The sequence below is a fragment of the Oryx dammah genome, unplaced genomic scaffold (genome assembly GCF_014754425.2).
Source record: "Oryx dammah isolate SB20612 unplaced genomic scaffold, SCBI_Odam_1.1 HiC_scaffold_26, whole genome shotgun sequence".
NCBI classification, from domain to species: domain Eukaryota; kingdom Metazoa; phylum Chordata; class Mammalia; order Artiodactyla; family Bovidae; genus Oryx; species Oryx dammah.
Window position 1 is genome coordinate 37,436,244 of NW_024070210.1, and position 18,887 is coordinate 37,455,130.

Consider the following 18,887-nt stretch of genomic DNA (forward strand, 5'->3'; position numbering starts at 1 on the left):
TGATCCTAAGAACAGACTCAGCCCTTGTTTGACCAAACTCAGAGGGTGTGTGTGTGTGTGTGTGTGTGTGAGTGTGTATGTGATGTGAAGTTAGTTGGGTGTGTGATATGTTTATAAGAAGATGTTTATGTTTGAGATATATGATATGAAGGAGAGACATGAGTATGTATGTGTGAGGAGAGGTTATCTGGCAGCTTATGTGAGTATGTGAGTGTGGAGCAGTGTGGTATAAACTGAAGCTGTGTGTATGTACGTGGAGAAGGCATCTGTGAGAGAGCGTGTATGTATGTGTGTAATGTATCTGAGAGTGTGTGGGTGAATGTGTAGAGTTGTGTGCTGTATGGGGTGTTGTGGATATTTGAAGGGAATGGGGTGCAGAAGGGTGTCACAGCATGTTTTGTGTGAGGAGGTGAGAGAGTGTATGTGTGTAGCTGTGGAGAAGTATGGGGGTATGGGGGTGTGTATATGTGGTAGGTATGGGAGTATCTGGGGATATAGAAGGGTGTGCATGTTTGAGAAGTTATCGAGAGATTGTGTGTGAGGGTGTGTGTGTTCAGAGAATGTGCGTGTTGGGCTCAGCCACACCACTACACAGAGCTTCCTTGCCATCAGAATCTGCATCTTCCTTTTTGCTCCCTAATCCACCGTTCAGTTTCTTAGTTTGAAAGAAACTTTTGTTCAACTGTAGATCTGTCAGCCTCTCGGTTGTCTAAAGCCAAGGAAGTCGGGGCTGATTTCATCCTCCAGATCTCCAACGAGAGCCCTCAGGAAATAGCCAAGAAAGTGGAAGGCCTGCTGGGCAGCAAGCCAGAAGTCACAATTGAGTGCACAGGGGTGGAGACCTCCATCCAGGCCGGCATCTATGTGAGTAGGGATAAAGTGAAAGTGGTAAGTCAGTTGTGTCCGACTCTTTGCAACCCAGTTGACTGCAGCCCACCAGACTCCTCTGTCCATGGGATTTCCCAGGCAAGAATACTGGAGTGGGTTGCCAGTCCCTTCTCCAGGGACTCTTCCTGACCCAGGGATCGAATCGAGGTCTGCCACATTGCAGACAGCTTCTTTACCATTTGAGCCATCAGGCCCAGTAGAAATAAGGGTAGCTGAAGCTGGTGGGCAGCTTCGAGTAAGCAGCCCAGGGTGGCTGCCCCAGTAGAAGGCACCCCCTCCCGCTCCCCCTACAAAACAAAATTAGGTAATCCCTTGTTATCTGCTTTCTTATCTCTCTTATGAAGGTAATGACACTTCCCTAACATCCTCATTGGGTCATTGTGATGTTCAAACTAGGCCACAGATACACATGGGCCTTCAAAGATGTTAAGTGACTTATACCTTTAGGATAGGATTTTAGCAAGTAGTGCTCTTGGTAAAAAAAAAAAAAAAGAAGAAGAAAAGAAAAATCAATAGGAGGAACAGGGAACCATGCTTTAGATGAGTGTGGGAAATCCCTATCTTGCTTTATGGAGGAAAACTGCAGTCTTTGAGTCATTGATACAAGGTGACGGGCACTAATTCAGTTAGTCACAAAGGTGAGGGGAGTTTTTAGGGTCACAATTGTCTTCTGCTGTCCTTTCCCAGAACTAGGAACAAAAAAGCTGCCAATACCTGACCCACCCCTTAGCAACCCACCAGTAATTTATGGACATTGGAAGGGGAGGGGCAGGGAGGAGTAGCACTGCCAAAGTATGAGGAAAAGAAAGAATAAGAGCTCGGCTCTGCTCTCCACCATGGGCCATGTTCTTGGCTGTGTGCTTCATAGACATGGTCCTAATCTGCATAATAGCCCTGACAGTGAGTTCTCATTTTACACGTTTTATGATGAGAGAGGCCCAGGGACTTGCCTGGAGCACACTACTCCAATGCCTGGGCTTTCCTTGCTCCATCTGGCTGCTCCAGAAGGGAAGAGATTGAGGGGCCAGGAGCCAGTTCTGGGGTGGAAGGGGCTGGGCTGGAGAGAATGGTGGCCGCTGCCACCCCCGGGTACCCCTGCCCTGTCCCCCAGCCTGCTTTCTCACAACAGCACGTGCCTCTGCCCGTCCTTCTGAGTCACACTGAGTGACACACAAGGGCACTTTCCACCATGCAAGGCATTTGGGAAAAGCTGATCCCTCAAGCTGTGTGGCATGGCCCTCGAGCCTGGCACCCAAGCAGAGCTGCCTCCCCCTCTTCCTACCAAGATGCCTGTGACCCCGGGGTCTCAGGGAAGCAATAGGAGTGGGAGGAGCAGGTGCCACTTTGCCCTGACCTGTTCCAGCCAGAATCAACCAGCTCTCGGCTCCACTGTTGGAGATGGTCAGCATCACCATCTGACGGAAGGAGCTAAGAGAAAGGAAAATCCAGCAGGCATTGAGCCCATGTGTTACCGGTGGAGCCATGTCGAGCCATGGCATGTCTTGGGTTCCTGCCATATGCCTGGTTTTGTGCCAGACACCTTGAGAGCTTGACCAGTAATATGTGTGTGCTGTTTTTGAGTTGTTGACAGGTCAATGACCCCCGACTCAACAGAGAGGCAGTAAAAGATATGGCTTCATAGGGCAAGGCCCTCCTTTGAGAGTCAATTTTCTGTCGTGTTGTGTCTGGATGATATTCATAAGGAGACAGCAAATGCTTGTGGTAGAATTGCTGTCATCTCCTTGTTGTGAAAGTCACACCCACTAAGCAATGGCTTGAGCATTCCTTTGCCTGTGGTCAGTAAGCTCCTGGCCTCCTGGCCGCTTGGGATGACCAGTTCAGTGGAGTGGTGCTTCTCTCCCTTCTTACCAGGTAGAGAGGAAATGCTGAGTGGACAGCAGGTTTCCTGGGAAGTTTCTCAGTGTATTCCGTGGCTCACTCACAAATCTGAACCCCTCCCCTCCAGTGAGGACAGCAACATTTTCCCGCTGTGAGATGCCCTTTCCTTGGCTGACAGTGTTTGTATGTCACAGGTGGTCTGTAAGTGACTGCTCCTCAATTAAATCCACAAATGAGCTAAGCGTTGAGCCCATTCTAGTGCCGGCCTCTGTGACTGTTACCCCATCAGCCCTGCTATGAGAAGGCATCGTCCTATTCTTACACAAGGCAACCATGGCTGAAGGCACCGTCTCGGAGCCCACAGCTCAAAAGTACAAATGCCAGGAGTCACCCCTATACTACAGGCTTCTTTCCAGGATGTATCCTTCCCCGCGGAGACAAGCTGTGATGTGTGCTGTCTTAAATCTCTGTGGTTAGCACTTAGAATGTTCCCCAGTAAGTGCTTTCTACTGTTAGCTATAATAAAAATTTAGCATGAGCAAACTGTCCATTTTCCTGTCTCTCACTACACTGAGCACAGTGACCACCCCCCAAATCTCTGGAGCAGGCTCAGCACTCATGTAAAGTTATGTGGAAGTTGTCAGCAGAAATTTTGCTCTCCTGACTACTCCAAAGAGGAAATTGATGACTCCATTATGACTTACACCATTGAGGTGAATGTCCCTGGAACAAAGATTTCTAATTGCCAGCCTTCACATATAAGGCAGTTTTTATTTTTTAAAGCATTTAAATTAATTATTTATTGGCCACACAGCTTTGGGGATTTTTAGTTCCCCCATCAGGGACTGAACCTGTTCCCCCTGCAGTAGTAGCTGGGAGTCTTAACCATTTGACCACCAGGGAAGCCCCTAAGGTAGCTGTTGAACCACAGAATTCCTATAGCCCTCTCCATTGGTATAGTGCTTGGTAGTTGGTGGTCCCTTAGAAATTTGACCCTCTGTCTTGTGGGTGAGCACTCTGGAGGAGGAAGTGGCTGACGCTGACATCTGGTACTAAGTAAAGATTTGAAAGATGTTCAGAGGCTGCTGAAGGGTCAGCCTTGGTTGCAGGGAGATCCTCATTGCTCTCTGGAGAACTTCTGCTGTTTCCTGGGGTACTGTGGGCAGCAGGAGATGAATCCCACTGTGCCTCCACTGGTAAAGTGCATTCAGGACCTTTAAAGGAGACCGTGTTCACTCTGCTGCTCTGCTGAGTTTGGTTAACATGCTAAAGAGTTCAGCTGTATAAAAAGAATCAAACTCTCTGAAATTTCTGGATATTTACCCATTTTTATGGCAACAGTGTGCTTTCCACGTGGTGCTAGTGGTAAAGAACCCACCTGCCAGTGCAAGAGACATAAGAGACACAGGTTTGATTCCTGAACTGGAAAGATTCCCTGGAGGAGGGCATGGCAACCCACCCCAGTACCCTTGCCTAGAGAATCCCGTGGGCTGAGGTGCCTGACAGGCTATATAGTCCATGGGACTCTTGTAAAGAGTCAGACATGACTGAAATGACTTAGCATGCATGCATCCTCATGGCAACAGGGCTACTGTGAGTAGAGTCTGTATTTTCTCATTTTATTAGTTTTCTGTCCTTACCTCTTCTTTAGGCCACTCATTCTGGTGGGACCCTGGTGCTGGTGGGGCTGGGCTCTGAGATGACCAGCGTGCCCCTTGTGCACGCAGCCACCAGGGAGGTGGACATCAAGGGCGTGTTTCGATACTGCAATACGTGAGTATGTTGTGGGTGAACCAGGGTGGCGAGTGGCCAGCAAGTCCAAGGGAGGCCCTCCATGGCCTCTGGGACCAAGAGGCTCTGCCTATTTATTCATGAGAGGCACTCCCTGGCCTCGAGAGCCATGTGATATGATAAGGCCCCAAAGAGAGAGCATTTACTCGTGGTTAAAGACGGGAGGGCAGAGCTGACAGGTCTGTAGGGAGAGAGTGCGGGAGGGAGATTATGAGGCATGGTCTTCTTGAATGTCTGTCCCTCATCGCCCAGGCGCTCTCTTTTCCGGTTCTAAGTGGCCAGATCTCCATCTTCCTTCTTTAAAGAGAAGAAGGAGAGAAACGAGGGCAACCACAAGAACTCGTTCCTTGGTTCTCACTCCCGGTCCCCAGGTCCCCCCACTGGGAAGTGACAGGGTCTTAATAAATGCCAACGTATGTTTTGTGGCTCAATCCTCTCCCTGCTGGGGAACTCTGTCTGGGACCATCTTCCCCACCAGTGGCCCTTTCTCCCATTTTAGAATTTGTACCCGTCCCCTCAACAGAGTGCTGTCTTCCAGTAAACTCTGCCAAATGAGCTGCTACATGGTGTGATGAGATCATCCTGGGCTGCCACCCTGAGGCTATCTGCCTTTTCACTTGCCTTAGGCCTTCATGCCAGAGAAATTCTAGGCTTCATGGCAGACATTACATTTGGGAACAGACTGTTGTCCTGAATTACGAGTCATAAGATCATTTCCACCCATTGTTGGCCTGTAGAACCAACCTTACAGAACCACAAAGCTACAAATAAATGTCAAAAAAAAAAAAACCCAAAAACGACCCAAAAAACTAATAAGTGTGGCCAAGCTGATCTTGTGCTTGGTAGTTTTGGGGCCCTCCCTCTTTCCTCCTGAAGGTTGAGTGTAATGCTTGTGATCTTTTCCAGATGGCCAATGGCGATTTCAATGCTTGCATCCAAGTCTGTGAATGTAAAGCCCTTGGTCACCCATCGGTTTCCTCTGGAGAAAGCTCTGGAGGCCTTTGAAACATCCAAAAAGGGTTTGGGGTTGAAAGTCATGATCAAGTGTGACCCCAACGACCAGAATCCATGATGTGAATTGAGCTCTGTCGTTGTCCCCACTCGCAGCATGTTGGGGTTCAGTGGTTGACTGGGAGTGGTGGAAGTTTCTTTTGAGTAGTTAGAATAATTAAAATAATTCATTGTAAACAGAAAGCCTTATGCTGGGGAGTTGTGCCTTAAAAACACAAGTAAGGAGAATTTGGGGGAACTTGTAGTAAGGATGACCTGTTTATGGTGATCAAAGTTCAAGTAGAGCAGAGCTTGGTAGGCAGGTGCTGGGAACTCCCTTTCTTCCTGGAGGGCCTGGAAGTTGAATAAGGAAAGAAATCCGCCCATTGAATTCCTGCTTCTAGTGTGACTGTGGCCAGATGGGAGATGGTAGCTCAGCTAAGAAGAGACCATTTACAACTTTATCAATACTTAAGTGGCCCAGAAGCTGATTTTCACAAAAATCTGCAGCTCCAGGTTGAGGGTGAAATGTTGTGAACAGTTTTACTTCAGAGCACAGTACCTCTCCCTTGACACAAGGGCTGTTTGGTTTTATGACAAAAGGAGGATAAGGGATTCACTTTCCTGGATCTAGGATATATAAAAATCAAACAAATAAAATCGCAGTCTCATGTGAAATCAAACCAGCTTGTATTCCTTAAATGTAGAAACAGACAAGGAACTTTGCAGCACTGCTCTTCAGATCCTGAGAATTCTGTGTGACTTATTTTGCAAGGTGAAGAATCACCTTCCCAACTTGCCCCACCTGCACCCTTTTGCACATTTGGAGGCAGCCACTGCAGGTTCCTTTGTTACTAGGTAACCAGGAGGTGCCTACCTAAGGGTCCTCATGGGAGACCTTAAATCATGTTCAGACTAGCCCAGGAGAGTTTGGGCAGTACACCTGTCTTACCCCACAGGATTAGCATGCCCTTCTAGGCTCAGACTTCACTAATGATTATTAGACAATTTGTTTAGTTCCAGTCTTTATGAGCAGGAAACTTTTTCCCTCCTCAAAGCCAATTAAAGGTCTTGGTACCTTTCCGTCTGTTTGAGTGATAGCTCCAACCTTGTCTATTTTAAATATGGGATTTTCCTTGGTAAGATTGGGGTCTAAATCACACCATGCCATTTGTGACTTTGAGGTTACTGGTCACGAATGAAGATACAGTAGCTGGGACATGATTTGGGCTGCAGTCGTACCCCTCAGTTCAGCTAGGGTTGGCGGGTGAGTTTGAAGAGGTTCTGGTTTTCTTGTGACCAAGGAAGGCTGTAACCAGTGCCTGGAGTTCCTCAAACTGATTTGGGTAATAAATTCTGCTTGTAGTATGTTACTGCTGCCCCAATTTGTGGTCCTATTTGGGGAGAAATTGACTTTGGTTACCCATTTCACAAAAGGAAACATCTGGGGTTTTTGAAAGTGACTCATTTTCTGCATCAGGTACAATTTTGTTTGACTGTTGACAACTTAATGATCTCTAATCCTCACAGCAAGCCAAATATAATTATTTTACAACTAAGGAAATGGAGAAATCAAGTAATTTGCTTGAGATCTCACACTACTTTTCCTTTCTTGTGTTACCTTTGGAGTTATCTTGCGTTTACACACAACACAGGCACACACTCAGGAGCCACACACTTCCTTCCCCAAGTCCTGTTTAGGTAGGGCCAAACTTGCTGGCTCCCTTCTCTTAAAACTCTTTCCAGCTCAGTGATGCCCAGCGTTCTTGAACATGGACTAAGAAAGACTCTTCCCTTTCTAGATGGAAGTTTTCCAATAGAAATACCCCAAAAGGAGGTGGACTCACTATGTTAAATTCACAAGTAGCCACTCTTCCTCTGACTGTGATTTGGTGGAGGGAGGAAGCCACTGAACCTGAAAAGGACTTAGGAGTTGCGGTGGGGACTCCTGGAAAGGTAGGACCTCCAAGGACAAAAACATGTGGCTCACTTCACAACGGTGATGGGGCTAGATCTTCTGTGTTAAGGTCTTGGAGCCGCTACTCCCTGGTCTGTTAAATGGGCTTCCTGATACCTCCATGCGGGCAGTTTCAAGGTGTGAATGGGCTGACTGAAAACAATTCAGGAAACACTTTCCATTTCCAAATCCCCCCCAGAGCTCTACCTAGTGTGATGTTTCACAGCTTCCCTAGCAGGGGCAGAGAGCGTGGTTGGTGGGAGAGGAAGTGGTATGGGATGAGGGGCCAGTGAGTCCTCCAGGAGGTGAGAGGACCCAAGTCAGTGAACGGAGCTGGTGCTGGGCCCCTTCTTTGCATCCTTATTAAGATGTTCCCTCCACTGTTTGGAAGGGGTTGCAGGAAGCCCAGAAATCAGTTCTCCTGCCACTTTCCCTAAATACAATAAATATTGATTCAGTGAATCAGTTCCGGAAACAAGAATATGAATTCCCCACGAGCTCCCCAAACTTGGGTGGCCTTGCCGGCCTCTGTGTGCTCTGTCACTGATGTGTGGCACCGGTTAATACTGAGGACCCCACCCAGCTGGCACTCCCAACTTGGGTGGAGAGCTGAGAAGGACCCTGCCAGCAGGTTAAAGGGTACAAGGGGGAGGTTGCCCCCTGGACCTCAAAGGAGAGGGGGACACAGCTCCAACCACTTCCTCTTGCCATCCGCATTTGGCTACGGTGGCTGTTGTCATAAGGCACTTCTGGATCCCCCGTGCCTGGGTGTCAGGCCATCCCAGTCTCACTTCTGGGTAGCACAGTCCTGCCTCTTCCTTCCTGGTTCCTATCTTGCTCCCATTGGGAGAGCAAAGGAGTCTCATGGGAACTTGGTTGGACCAGAGGTTAAGAGTTGGGGGGAGAGACAGAATTTACTGGATATTTGCCTTTTCCCAGAACTGTCCTCTGCACACAATATCAGTCTGGGCTTGGAGTACAAAAGCCAATATACAGGACCCACATGCCTGGGTAGCAGGCAGGTCTCCAACTTCACTGTCACATCCACACACCGAGGTCACCGAGGTCCTTGAGGGCTCAGGGAGGGCGGCAGTGGGGTGGCCTGGCTGGGAACTCATCATCCGAGGGGTGCGTCTGTCAGGCAGCAGCAGAGGCTCTCCAGTGCAGCCACTGCCATCCTGAAGCAGCACAGCCGCACTCCCACGGCCTTCCTGTCTCCCTCCTGACTGCCCTCTCTGCTTAAAGCTTCTCTGAGTCAGACCCTGAGTTCTTTCCTTGGGCACCTAGAAGTGGTATAGGATTCATGCAAGATGTTCCTGCCAAAAGATCTTTCAGTGGATCTTATCATCAGTGGGAGCTTCTTGAAGGTGATGTGTTGGAGAGAAGCCTCTGTCCTCTAGGGTCTTGCACCCATCAGGCCTACAAGAGGCAGCTTGTTGTGAAGGACTTGGTACAGGAGTCCTGGATTGTATCTAATCCCAGGCCTGCAGCTAACTCACTGTGTGACTTCCCAAGTCACTTTCCCAATTCAGGCCTTGGTTTCCTCCACTGTTAATGGAAGAGTTGCACCGGATGATCTTAAGGTCTCTGAGTGCTGATATTTTACAAGGTTCCCGTCATCCAGAGGCCCTGTGGAGTAAGGACCCCTTTAGGGGTGTCCCTTAGGCTCTAGATGTGAGTGCAGTTCTTGGGTTTCAGTTCCACTCTTGTCTGTGTGTTAATGGGTGGCTGGAGGGAGGAGAGAGGAGCTGTCTGTAGGAACACCCAAGTTCTTGGCGTCACCTTATTCTACTCCTTAGCCTCAGGCTCTCAGGTGTGATCCTGAGGTGGAGGTTGCAGGCCCAGAGCTGGGCCTGGGGAGGTGTGGCCCCATCATTGACTTCCTTGTGTGTGGGCAGAGGCACAGCCTGGCTGTGGTTCTCCATGCAGGACCTCCAGGAGGGAGAGCCTGATGGGGGACGTGGTTCCCTTGCTTAATGGGGAGAGCCTCTGCGATTGTAGTTATCCTCGCACGTGTGGGTCATCCGCTGGGGGATGTGTGACTTGACTATCCTGCCCTCCTACTGGTCTTGTGAGTCCTTTATTCCTTTTATGGCTGTGCTGGGTCTTCATAGCTGGCCTGTGGGCCTTCTTCAGGTGTGGTGCAAGGACTTCTTGTTACAGTGTGCAGGCTTCTCTAGCTGATGACGGACAGCTCTAGAGTACCTGGGCTTTCCAGCTGTGGCGCACAGGCCTAGCTGCCCTGTGGCGCATGGAATCTTAGTTCCCTGACCATGGACCAAACCTATGTCCTTGAATTGGAAGGCAGACCCCCAACCACTGGACCACCAGGGAAGTCCTGTGATTCCTTCTTTACATCTTTAGTTGTAGATCTTTTCCGCTAGTTTTCAGGTCTTTCTCAATAATAATTTGCTGTCAGTCAGTTCAGTTCAGTTCAGTCGCTCAGTCGTGTCCGACTCTTTGCGACCCCATGAATCGCAGCACGCCAGGCCTCCCTGTCCATCACCAGCTCCCGGAGTTCACTCAGATTCACGTCCATCGAGTCAGTGATGCCATCCAGCCATCTCATCCTCGGTCGTCCCCTTCTCCTCCTGCCCCCAATCCCTCCCAGCATCAGAGTCTTTTCCAATGAGTCAACTCTTCGCATGAGGTGGCCAAAGTACTGGAGTTTCAGCTTTAGCATCATTCCTTCCAAAGAAATCCCAGGGCTGATCTTTGCTCTGTAAATAGCTGTAATTTTGGTGTGCCTGTGGGAGAAAGTGAGCTCAGGGTCTTCCTGTTCCACCGTCTTGGCCACTCCCTTAACTGTGTCACACATCGTCATTCTATATCTCCATATCCTGTCATATGGATGTACCATTATTTATAAAGCAAATCACAGTGGTTTGGATATTTGGATACTCTGCAGGGTTTCGAGCTTATGATAAAGTTTCAATGATTATCCTTGTACATACATTTTCGTACTTCTAACTTACTCTTTCCTGAAGTTGTATTTTAGAATGACAATAGCTGAGTTGAAGAGTTTACACCTTTTAAAGGTGACTTGGTTAGAAAAGAAAACAGAATATTGAGACCACCTAAGAAAATCTGAGTTTGGGTGTGCCTGAGTCCACGTACAGTATGGGAGGACTCTGCAGAGTAGGAGAGCTTTCAAAGATGGGACCATGCAGCCACTGGCTCTCTGGCTTCAGGCCAACCCTGGGAAAGCTGGAGACTTGGGCCTCCACCATCTGTAACCTGAACAGGACACCATTTCCTCAGGCCTTCATCTTCTTATTAGTAAACTCAGTATCCCTTCTAGCAGGATGTGAGAACAAACAGCCCCTGTGAAGGGCTGGCGTAGGATTCATGGGAAGCTGTGACTGGATCACTGTGGAGCAAGGGACCCCTCCCCTATAAATAAACTTATACTAGAAGGCTCTCTCCACTCCACCAAACTTAATGCCAGGGCATTCGGAGAGCCATTCACTTCAATAAGTCACTTGGAGGAAGTGAGGATGATGTGTATAGAATGTTCCTTTTGGGCCCTGACCTCTCATGTATGCAAATCAACGTGGTATAGAAAGAATTCAAATAGTTAATAAGATGCAAATCTTGGATTGTCAGACCTTGCAGACTGACGGTTTGTAGTACTCTTTTGGAATTTCTGAGCAAGTGATTAAAATACAATTGTCACATTGCTTTTTTAAGCACATATATATTTAATGCTGTTTATATATATAGCTTAACAATGTAGATTTTCAAGTTTGCTTGCATATTTGTGTCATGTGTTTTCAGAAACACTAAAATGAATCATTTCCCTTGTCACCCTCTAAATGGGATGAGATAGGACTGCCAGAACTGATAATCTCAAGGACTGATGATTCTAAGGAACTTCTGGAAAAACTGCTATGTAAGCAGAAGAGAGGAAAACATATGAGCTTAGAGGGAGTGAATGAGGAAAAATCTCAGAGGAAATGGAGCCAGTAATCTAGGGTAAGGTGAAGAAAGTGACTCATGTGTGACCTTTGGAAACTGGGGCTGCTTGTTCTGGGGAAAACAGCTGGGCTTACAACACATCACAGGAGCTCTAGCCAGAGCTCCCCTGGGAACCCCAGACTTGGCTTCCCCTGGTGAAAAGTATAGTGAAAGTATTAGTTGCTCAATTGTGTCTGACTTTGCAACACCGTGGACTGTAGCCTGCCAGGCTCCTCTGTTCATGGGGATTCTCCTGGCAAGAATACTGGAGTAGGTTACCATACCCTCCCCCAGGGGATCTTCCTGACCCAGGGATTGAATCCAGGTCTCCTATATTATAGACAGATTCTTTACCGTCTGAGCCACCTACCACATACAAAATTCCCACATCTTGCTGCATACCCAACAAAACTAGAACGTGGCTGGTCCCTAAAGCCATACTGCCTCTTCCAGAACAGGGTTCCAAAGGGAGTGAATCTTCCAGGGGAAAGACAGATATTGCTGGGGTTGGCTGAGGAAGAGTTTTCTGTCATTCAATATGCATCTTGTCATTGGCCTAACTACAGGGGAAACTCGTCTGCATTTGGAAGCAGTGATAAAGGAAGAGGCCAGTGGGGTGTTTAGATGTTTTGGGGTCCCCATAGAAAGAAAGAGGTAGGTAGGTACATGTTAGGCTACTCTATTTTCTTATTACCTTGAGCAACTCAAATTCTAAAAGCCTCGGGTTCCTTGTTCTTTAAGTAGGAAAGCTAACACCTACCTCAGGGTGGTCACAGGGGCAGAATGAATGGCTCCGTGACTGTGGCCCTGCCCCTTCCTCACCAAATCTCCTGTCTTCAGCTGGTGATTGGGCAGGATGGATGATCCCCAAGGCTTTTCCAGCTCTGTGCCTCAAGTCTGCAAAAGTGTTTCAGAGAAGTTCCCAGGGTGACAGGAAAGGCTCAGCCTGCTGACCCAGTGTCCTCTGCTTTTCCATAAACCTGTCAGGGCTAGGAGGAGGATATGGCACCTAGACATGGAGGCCAAGCAGAAGTAGGAACCAGGTAACTGCATTCAGGAGCTTCCTGTTATCTGCCTGCCCTGCTCTGCCCCTGTGACCACCCAGAGGAACCCTGCACCCAGGAGCCCTAAGCAAGTAATTGGTCCCTACTGGCTAGGGTCTCCCCAAGGCCGTGGCTATGCCTCTCACCCACATTATGGAGGTACCCCTCAGTGGCTGGTGCGGTGCCTGGTGCTCACAGAGGGAGCTCTGGGAATGTCTGTAGCCTGATTAAGTAGCTTAATCTCACTCTGAGCTCTGAGCCATTGCTTCTCAGCAGTCAGCCTGAGCCGACCCCAGAGCAGCTAGAAGTTCTCAGCATGTTTCACTGGGTAGCAGAGAAAGGACCTGGGGGATATGTCCAGAGCAAGAGGAGGGCTCACCTGCTTTTAAAGCCCCCTGCCCTGGAGACCCATCAGAGACAGCCTGGGGTCCAAATGAGATGGGGCAGCTGAGCAGGATCTCATTAAGGGACAAGGAGTGAGACCAGCTGCCCCTTTCAGGCCTCTTTGGTTTTAAGGGGGCTTGTGGGGTCCCTGTGGTATGATAAGAACAACTCTGGGCCACAGGCAGAATCCTGGGTTGTGGATCCAGGCTCCCCCTAAGTTTAGGAGATCCATTTAGTTTATTTGTGCGTTCCTGGGCATCTGTCATAGGGGCAGTAAAACCTCAGTAGTGTCATCTATACAGTAGGATACTAAGCTGCTGTGGAAAAGAATGAGGGGATAGTTATAACAGCCACCCTCTTGAATGCTTACTATGGGCCAGACTCTTTTTAATTGATTAACTTGTTTATTCATTTATTTTTGGCTATGCTGGGTCTTCATTGCTGCTAGTGGACTTTCTTTAGTTGCAGTGAGCGGGCCCTACTCTTCATTGTGGTGCACAGGCTTCTCAATATGGTGGCTTCTCTTACTGCAGAGCACGCGCTCTATGATGCACAGGCTTCAGTAGTTGTGGCGTAGGGGCTTAGTTGCTCCGCGGCATGTTGAATCTTTCCAGACCAGGGATCGAACCTGTGTCACCTGCATTGGCAGGCAGATTCCTTATCCACTCCGCCACCAGGGAAGTCCTGGGCCAGACTCTTCTGAGAGTGCTAGGTATCTTAACTCATTTCAACCTCACAACAACCCTATGGGATTAGTATTTCTTCCATTTTAAACCTGAGAAATCTGAGGTACAGAGCTTAAATAATTGCCCCAGATCCTCCCCTGACCCCATACATACATATGTTTGACTGTGTGTGGGGGAAATGGTCTAGAAGGATAGACACCAAACTGTTAATGGTAGTTCACCCCAGAGGAGAGGATTTGAAGGAGGTTTCATGGTGTCTGAGGGGAGGGAAACAGAAGGACTTTCATCATTTTTTTTAACTGTATACATATCTCTATTAGTTAAAAAGTTTGACCAGCATCATTTTAAAAAGTGAAAAAGGATGTCACAATTCACTGTAGCTTTCAGAGTCAAATGCAGAAGTGCATGAGCCGTATCATGAACTCCCAAGGCAGAGGACACGCTCCATTCCTAGAAATCCTTCAGCTGCAGCCAGTTCCGAGGATCAGGTAAAGGAAGGGAGCAACCCAATCTTAGTTACAACCCCACCCCTGACCCCTAGAAGACCCCTGGCAGGCTGGGCAAGGTGATCTGTTACATCATGGGCTCAGGAGTCACTTGTGAAACCTCAGGACCATAGGGTGGAACCACAAGTCTGAGAAGTGAACTGTTTGCCCCCTTGTGTTTTTATCTCTTGGTCTTCTTAAGTAAATCATGTCCTTTATCTGATGACTAAGGGAGTAACCGCTCTTATGAGGGCAATAATTAGCAAGTCTTCCCTCTAGTTCTGCATGCCTGCATCTTTTGGACTTAGCCATGTTTTGTGGACTCCATGACACTGAGTTCTGTTTGTTGGTTTCTTTTTCTTTTTAATTAATTTATTTTTTTAATTGAAACACAATTGCTTTACAGAATTTTGTTGGTTTTCTGCCATACATCAGCATGTTTGTTTCTTTTTTAATATAGTTTTAATTTTTTTTTGGCTTTGCTGCGTCTTCATTGCTGTGCAGTCTTTCTCTAGCTACAGAGAATGAGGGCTACTCTCTAATGCAGCACTCAGGCTTCTCATTGCAGTGGCTTCTCTTGTTGCAGAGCACAGGCCCTAGGCACTCTGGCTTTAGCAGTGGGACGCATGGGCTTAATTGCTCCCCAGAACCTGAACCCAGGCCAGGTGAGGCCTGTTTCTTATAAAGTGATCCTTCGTTGGGGTCACTAGCACTGATGAGGTAGCCGTATCACACTGATGTCAACAGAGCCAAAGGTAAAAGGAATTCACAGATGTTCTTTCCTTCTAAAGATGCCATCTTTAGGGAGGTCTGGTTGTGGAAGGGGCACACAGCTCAAGTCTGGACAAGTAGAAAGCGGACTCCAGCCCGGAGATGAGTTTGTATAATTGACCCTTTTCAAGGATTGGTTCCCTCCTCCAGAGGCTTTTCCTAAATTCCCTCACGGCTCTACCACTTATCTTGGCGTGTAATCAGTTATTTATTGTGTGATATAATCTATGTACCATAAAGCCCGAGAGAATCTGCTCTGTGCCTAACACTTTGCTAGGCAGTGGAGAAATGACAGTGAACAGCAAGGGCCCAGGCCCTCCCTTCTAGGAGTTCACAGCATAACAGGAAAGATGGACCTTGAACAAGCACTGTGCTTGCAAGTGTAATGAGTTACTGCACTTTCTCCCCAAAGCTGGACTGATTTTTCACTCTCAGAGGGCTGGGATGTGCCTTGTAGTCCTTTTGAGTCCTGTGGGCTCTAACATGACCTGTCACAGCAATTGGTCAATAAATGCCATTTGAATAATTAACAATGAGAAACAGATTATGAAAATGTTTAACTGTTTCTTTTCTTAATTTATGTATGTAAGTATATATGCTCAGTCGTGTCCTACTCTTTTTGACCCCATGGACTGTAGCCCACCAGGCTCGTCTGTCCATGGAATTTTCCAGGCAAGAATACTGGAGTGGGTTGGCATTTTCAACTCCAGGGGATCTTGCTAACCATGGAATTGAACCTGTGTCTCCTGAGTTTTCTGCATTGGCAGGCAGATTCTTTACCACTAGTGCCACCTGAAAAATAATATTTATATTAATTTCAAGTATATAACATAATGATCCAAATTGTGAGACGATAACCACAGTAAGTCTAATTAACATCTGTCACTGTATATAATTCCAATTTTTTTTCTTGTAATGAGAACTTTAAAAATCCACTGTCTTAAAGCAACTTTCAAATATGCAATACAGTATCATTAACTATAGTCACCATGCTGTAGTCTGGGTTTTTTTTTTTTTAATAATTTTGTATATTTTTGCCTGTGCTGGGTCTTCATTGCTGCACAGGCTCCTCTCTAGATGCAGCGAGTGGAGGCTACCCTCTCTAGTTGTGGTGTGCAGGTTTCTCGTTGCAGTAGCTTTTCTTGTTGCATAGTGCGGGCTCTAGGGTGTGTGGGCTTCAGTAGTTACAGCACGTGGGCTCACTAGTTGTGGCACCCAAGCTCTCGAGCACAGGCTCAATAGTTGTGATGCATGGGCTTAGCTGCTTTGAGGCATGTGAGATCTTCCTGGACCAGTGATCAAATCTGTATCTCCTGCACTGACAGGCTGATTCTTTACCACTGAGCTACCAGGGAAGCCCCTGATTGTTTCTTGATTGCCTTCTCTTTCTATACCATTAGACGCACCAAGATGGAAAAGAGCAGAAATTCTGAGATTTCATGGGACCTGGGTTCAAATCCTGATTTTGCTTGTTCCTTCTTGGATGTTTGTGGGCAATTACTGTCTGAGCCTCAGGTGCCTTCTCTGTAAAATGAGAGCAACAGTTCTTTCTTCAAAGAGTTAATGTGAAGATTAAATGAGGCAATTTGTATAAATATGGTATAGAGTCTAGAACACACACCTTTAAATGTTTGTTTCCAAAAAAATAAAAAATAAATGTTTGTTTCCTTCTCCTGGCCAGTTGAACCTTGGATGGAAGGTCAAAGAAGGGCTTCTATTTCCTAATACAGGGCTTCTGTTCAGTTAGGGTAATGAGCACAGAGGGAAGTGGTAAACTTTTACATCTGGAAGCGGTCTTAGTCTACTCCCTTCGTTTTCTCGGTGAGGAAATTGAAGCCCAGAGGACTCTGGTGATTTCCCTAAGGTCACACAATGATTTCAGTAGTAGGGCTAGAAACAGAACCCAGGTGCCGACCCAGCATCCAGTGCACTTGGGGCTTCTCCTACAACTTTATAATTTTATTGCCAGCCTCTCACCCTCAGAAAAGGGAGTGCCTTCATATTACAGTTTATCTGAAGTCTCTGCAGGAAGGAAAATAATTCCTGAGAAGATGACTGGAGAGATTCCCAGTCCTTTACAACTTCCTGGAGACTGGGCAGGGAGGTTAGCTCTCCTTGTCACATTACAGGAATTACCAGGAAGGAGTGACTTCCACATGATCTGAGGGCCTGATGTCCCTAGAGGGTAGGGCAGGCCTCCTCCTCCCCCTTCCTAGAGAGATGGGAAGGGGAGAGAGCAGTCAGCACGGGACAGATCTGGACTCAGAACAAGTCACTTGGACTTCCCTGGTGGTCTAATGGTTAGGAATCTGCACAAGTTTGATCTTGATCCCTGGTCCAGAAAGATCCCACATGCCACAGGGCAGCTAAGCCTGTGGGCCACAACTACTGAACCCAAGCTCTAGAGCCCGTGCTCTGCAACAAGAGAAGCCAGCATAACGAGAAGCCCCTGCACTGCAACTAGAGAGTAACCCCGGCAGTTAGGAAAGCCCACGTGCAGCAAGGAAGACCCACAGCCAAAATAAATAAGTAAATCTTTTTTTTAAAAAAGGACAAGTCACTTAGCATCACTCAAGCCCCACATACTCCAAACTCCTCAGAATATGGAGCTCTGACTCCTAGAGCTTCAACCTCTCTTAATAATAACAGTGACAACAACAATAATATTACTAAGTGCCAAATGAAGGCTTGCAGCCTGCTTTTGAGAGGCAAAATAAAATGGTAGTTAAGGGCCTGGTCTCTGGTTAAAACTTCCTGTGCTCAAATCCAGATCTCTCACATATAGGGCAATACAGGTAAAAATCAAGTGAATTAATATGTATAAAGCATTCACCATAGCACTGGGCACACAGTAAGCTCTGTGTCATTTAATTGTTAAAATCTCATAGTCACCTCAGGAGCCTTTCCTTAATCATCTTATCTAAAGGGCTCCCTTTAATGATTCACTTTCAGATTATTGTTTTATTATTTTTGAATCTCTTTATCATGATCTAGGATTATCTTTCTATTCTTTCTTTCCTTGTTTCTTGTCCATTTGCTCCCATTAACAGAGAAGTTCCATGGGAGCTGAATCTTGCCTGGGACCTAATGAAAGCTCAGCATATATTTGTTGAATTGAATTGAATTTTATCATTGGATTTTCCCCCTTTTATGAAGAGGCAAAATGCACTGAGAGTTCCTTTGTTTGCTCAAGGTCACCCAGCTGGTGACCAAGTTTGACTCAAAATCCCTCACTCTTAACGACTATGCTAAATTGGCTCCTCTTACTCAAAAATTCTTGGGGCTTCCCACTTGGTGCTAGTGGTAAAGAACCTGCCTACTAATGCAAGAGACATAAGAGACATGGGTTCAGTCCCTAGGTTGGGAAGATCCCCTGGAGGAGGGCATGACAACCCACTCCAGTATTCTTGCCTAGAGAATCCCATGGACAGAGGAGCCTGACAGGTTACAGCCCATACAGTCGCAGAGAGTCGGACACGACTGAAGCGGCTTAGCATGCACGCAGGCACTCAGAAATGCTTGTGAGTAAGTGGATGGGAAGTTTACCACATCTTATCAACTTTCTCCCCTCTCAAATGGTGCTGGGTCTGGAAATTTGGGGGGAAAGGCAAAGAGCTAGCCTTCATGTCTTTCTCCTAGAGCTCAGCCTCAGCACCTCCCCACATCTTCATGTACTCCTTTGCCACCTGACCCTGAAGCCCTTTCACCAGTCTCATCCTCATCCTCTCCATCTCCAGCCCCACTTCCCTCCAATCCCACCCTATTCCTTCTCTACCCCTGTTCCATTCCCAACCCCATTCCCATGCCCAAGGCAGGGCTTGGGCTGGGCTCTGTCCTAGGACCTGAGACCTATATCTGTGACCTGAAGTAGAAAAGATTTGCTTTCTTTCTCAGATATAAGATATAAACATGTCTGTTAAATTTTCCTGAGTCATTCTTCCCTAGTCCTCTTTCTCTGGAAGTTTTGGTGGCCTCCTATGTTTACATATTTTCCAGTGTCTAACCTCTCCCCTACACTCATGGTCTCATTTGTGCAGTCTGTGATCTCATTATCTCAATCCGAAGGTACATTGCCTACTTGCTGCCTGATCCTGCC

General features: G+C 47.3%; 1 protein-coding gene across 2 annotated transcripts in view; it reads left to right on the forward strand.

The window, feature by feature from the left end:
• The window catches only part of SORD (sorbitol dehydrogenase), a 31,866-nt gene extending 24,990 nt beyond the window's left edge, over window positions 1-6,876 (forward strand). The window contains exons 7-9 of one of the 2 annotated variants that reach the window (XM_040226430.1): window positions 689-864; window positions 4,379-4,500; window positions 5,425-6,876. In XM_040226430.1, coding sequence (XP_040082364.1) covers window positions 689-864; window positions 4,379-4,500; window positions 5,425-5,590 — 464 coding nt within the window. In that variant the 3' untranslated portion in view covers window positions 5,591-6,876. Of the gene's footprint in view, window positions 1-688; window positions 865-4,378; window positions 4,501-5,017; window positions 5,308-5,424 lie in introns of those variants that run through there. The other variant, XM_040226431.1, reaches the window with a different exon arrangement.
• Window positions 6,877-18,887: the final 12,011 nt, after the last annotated feature.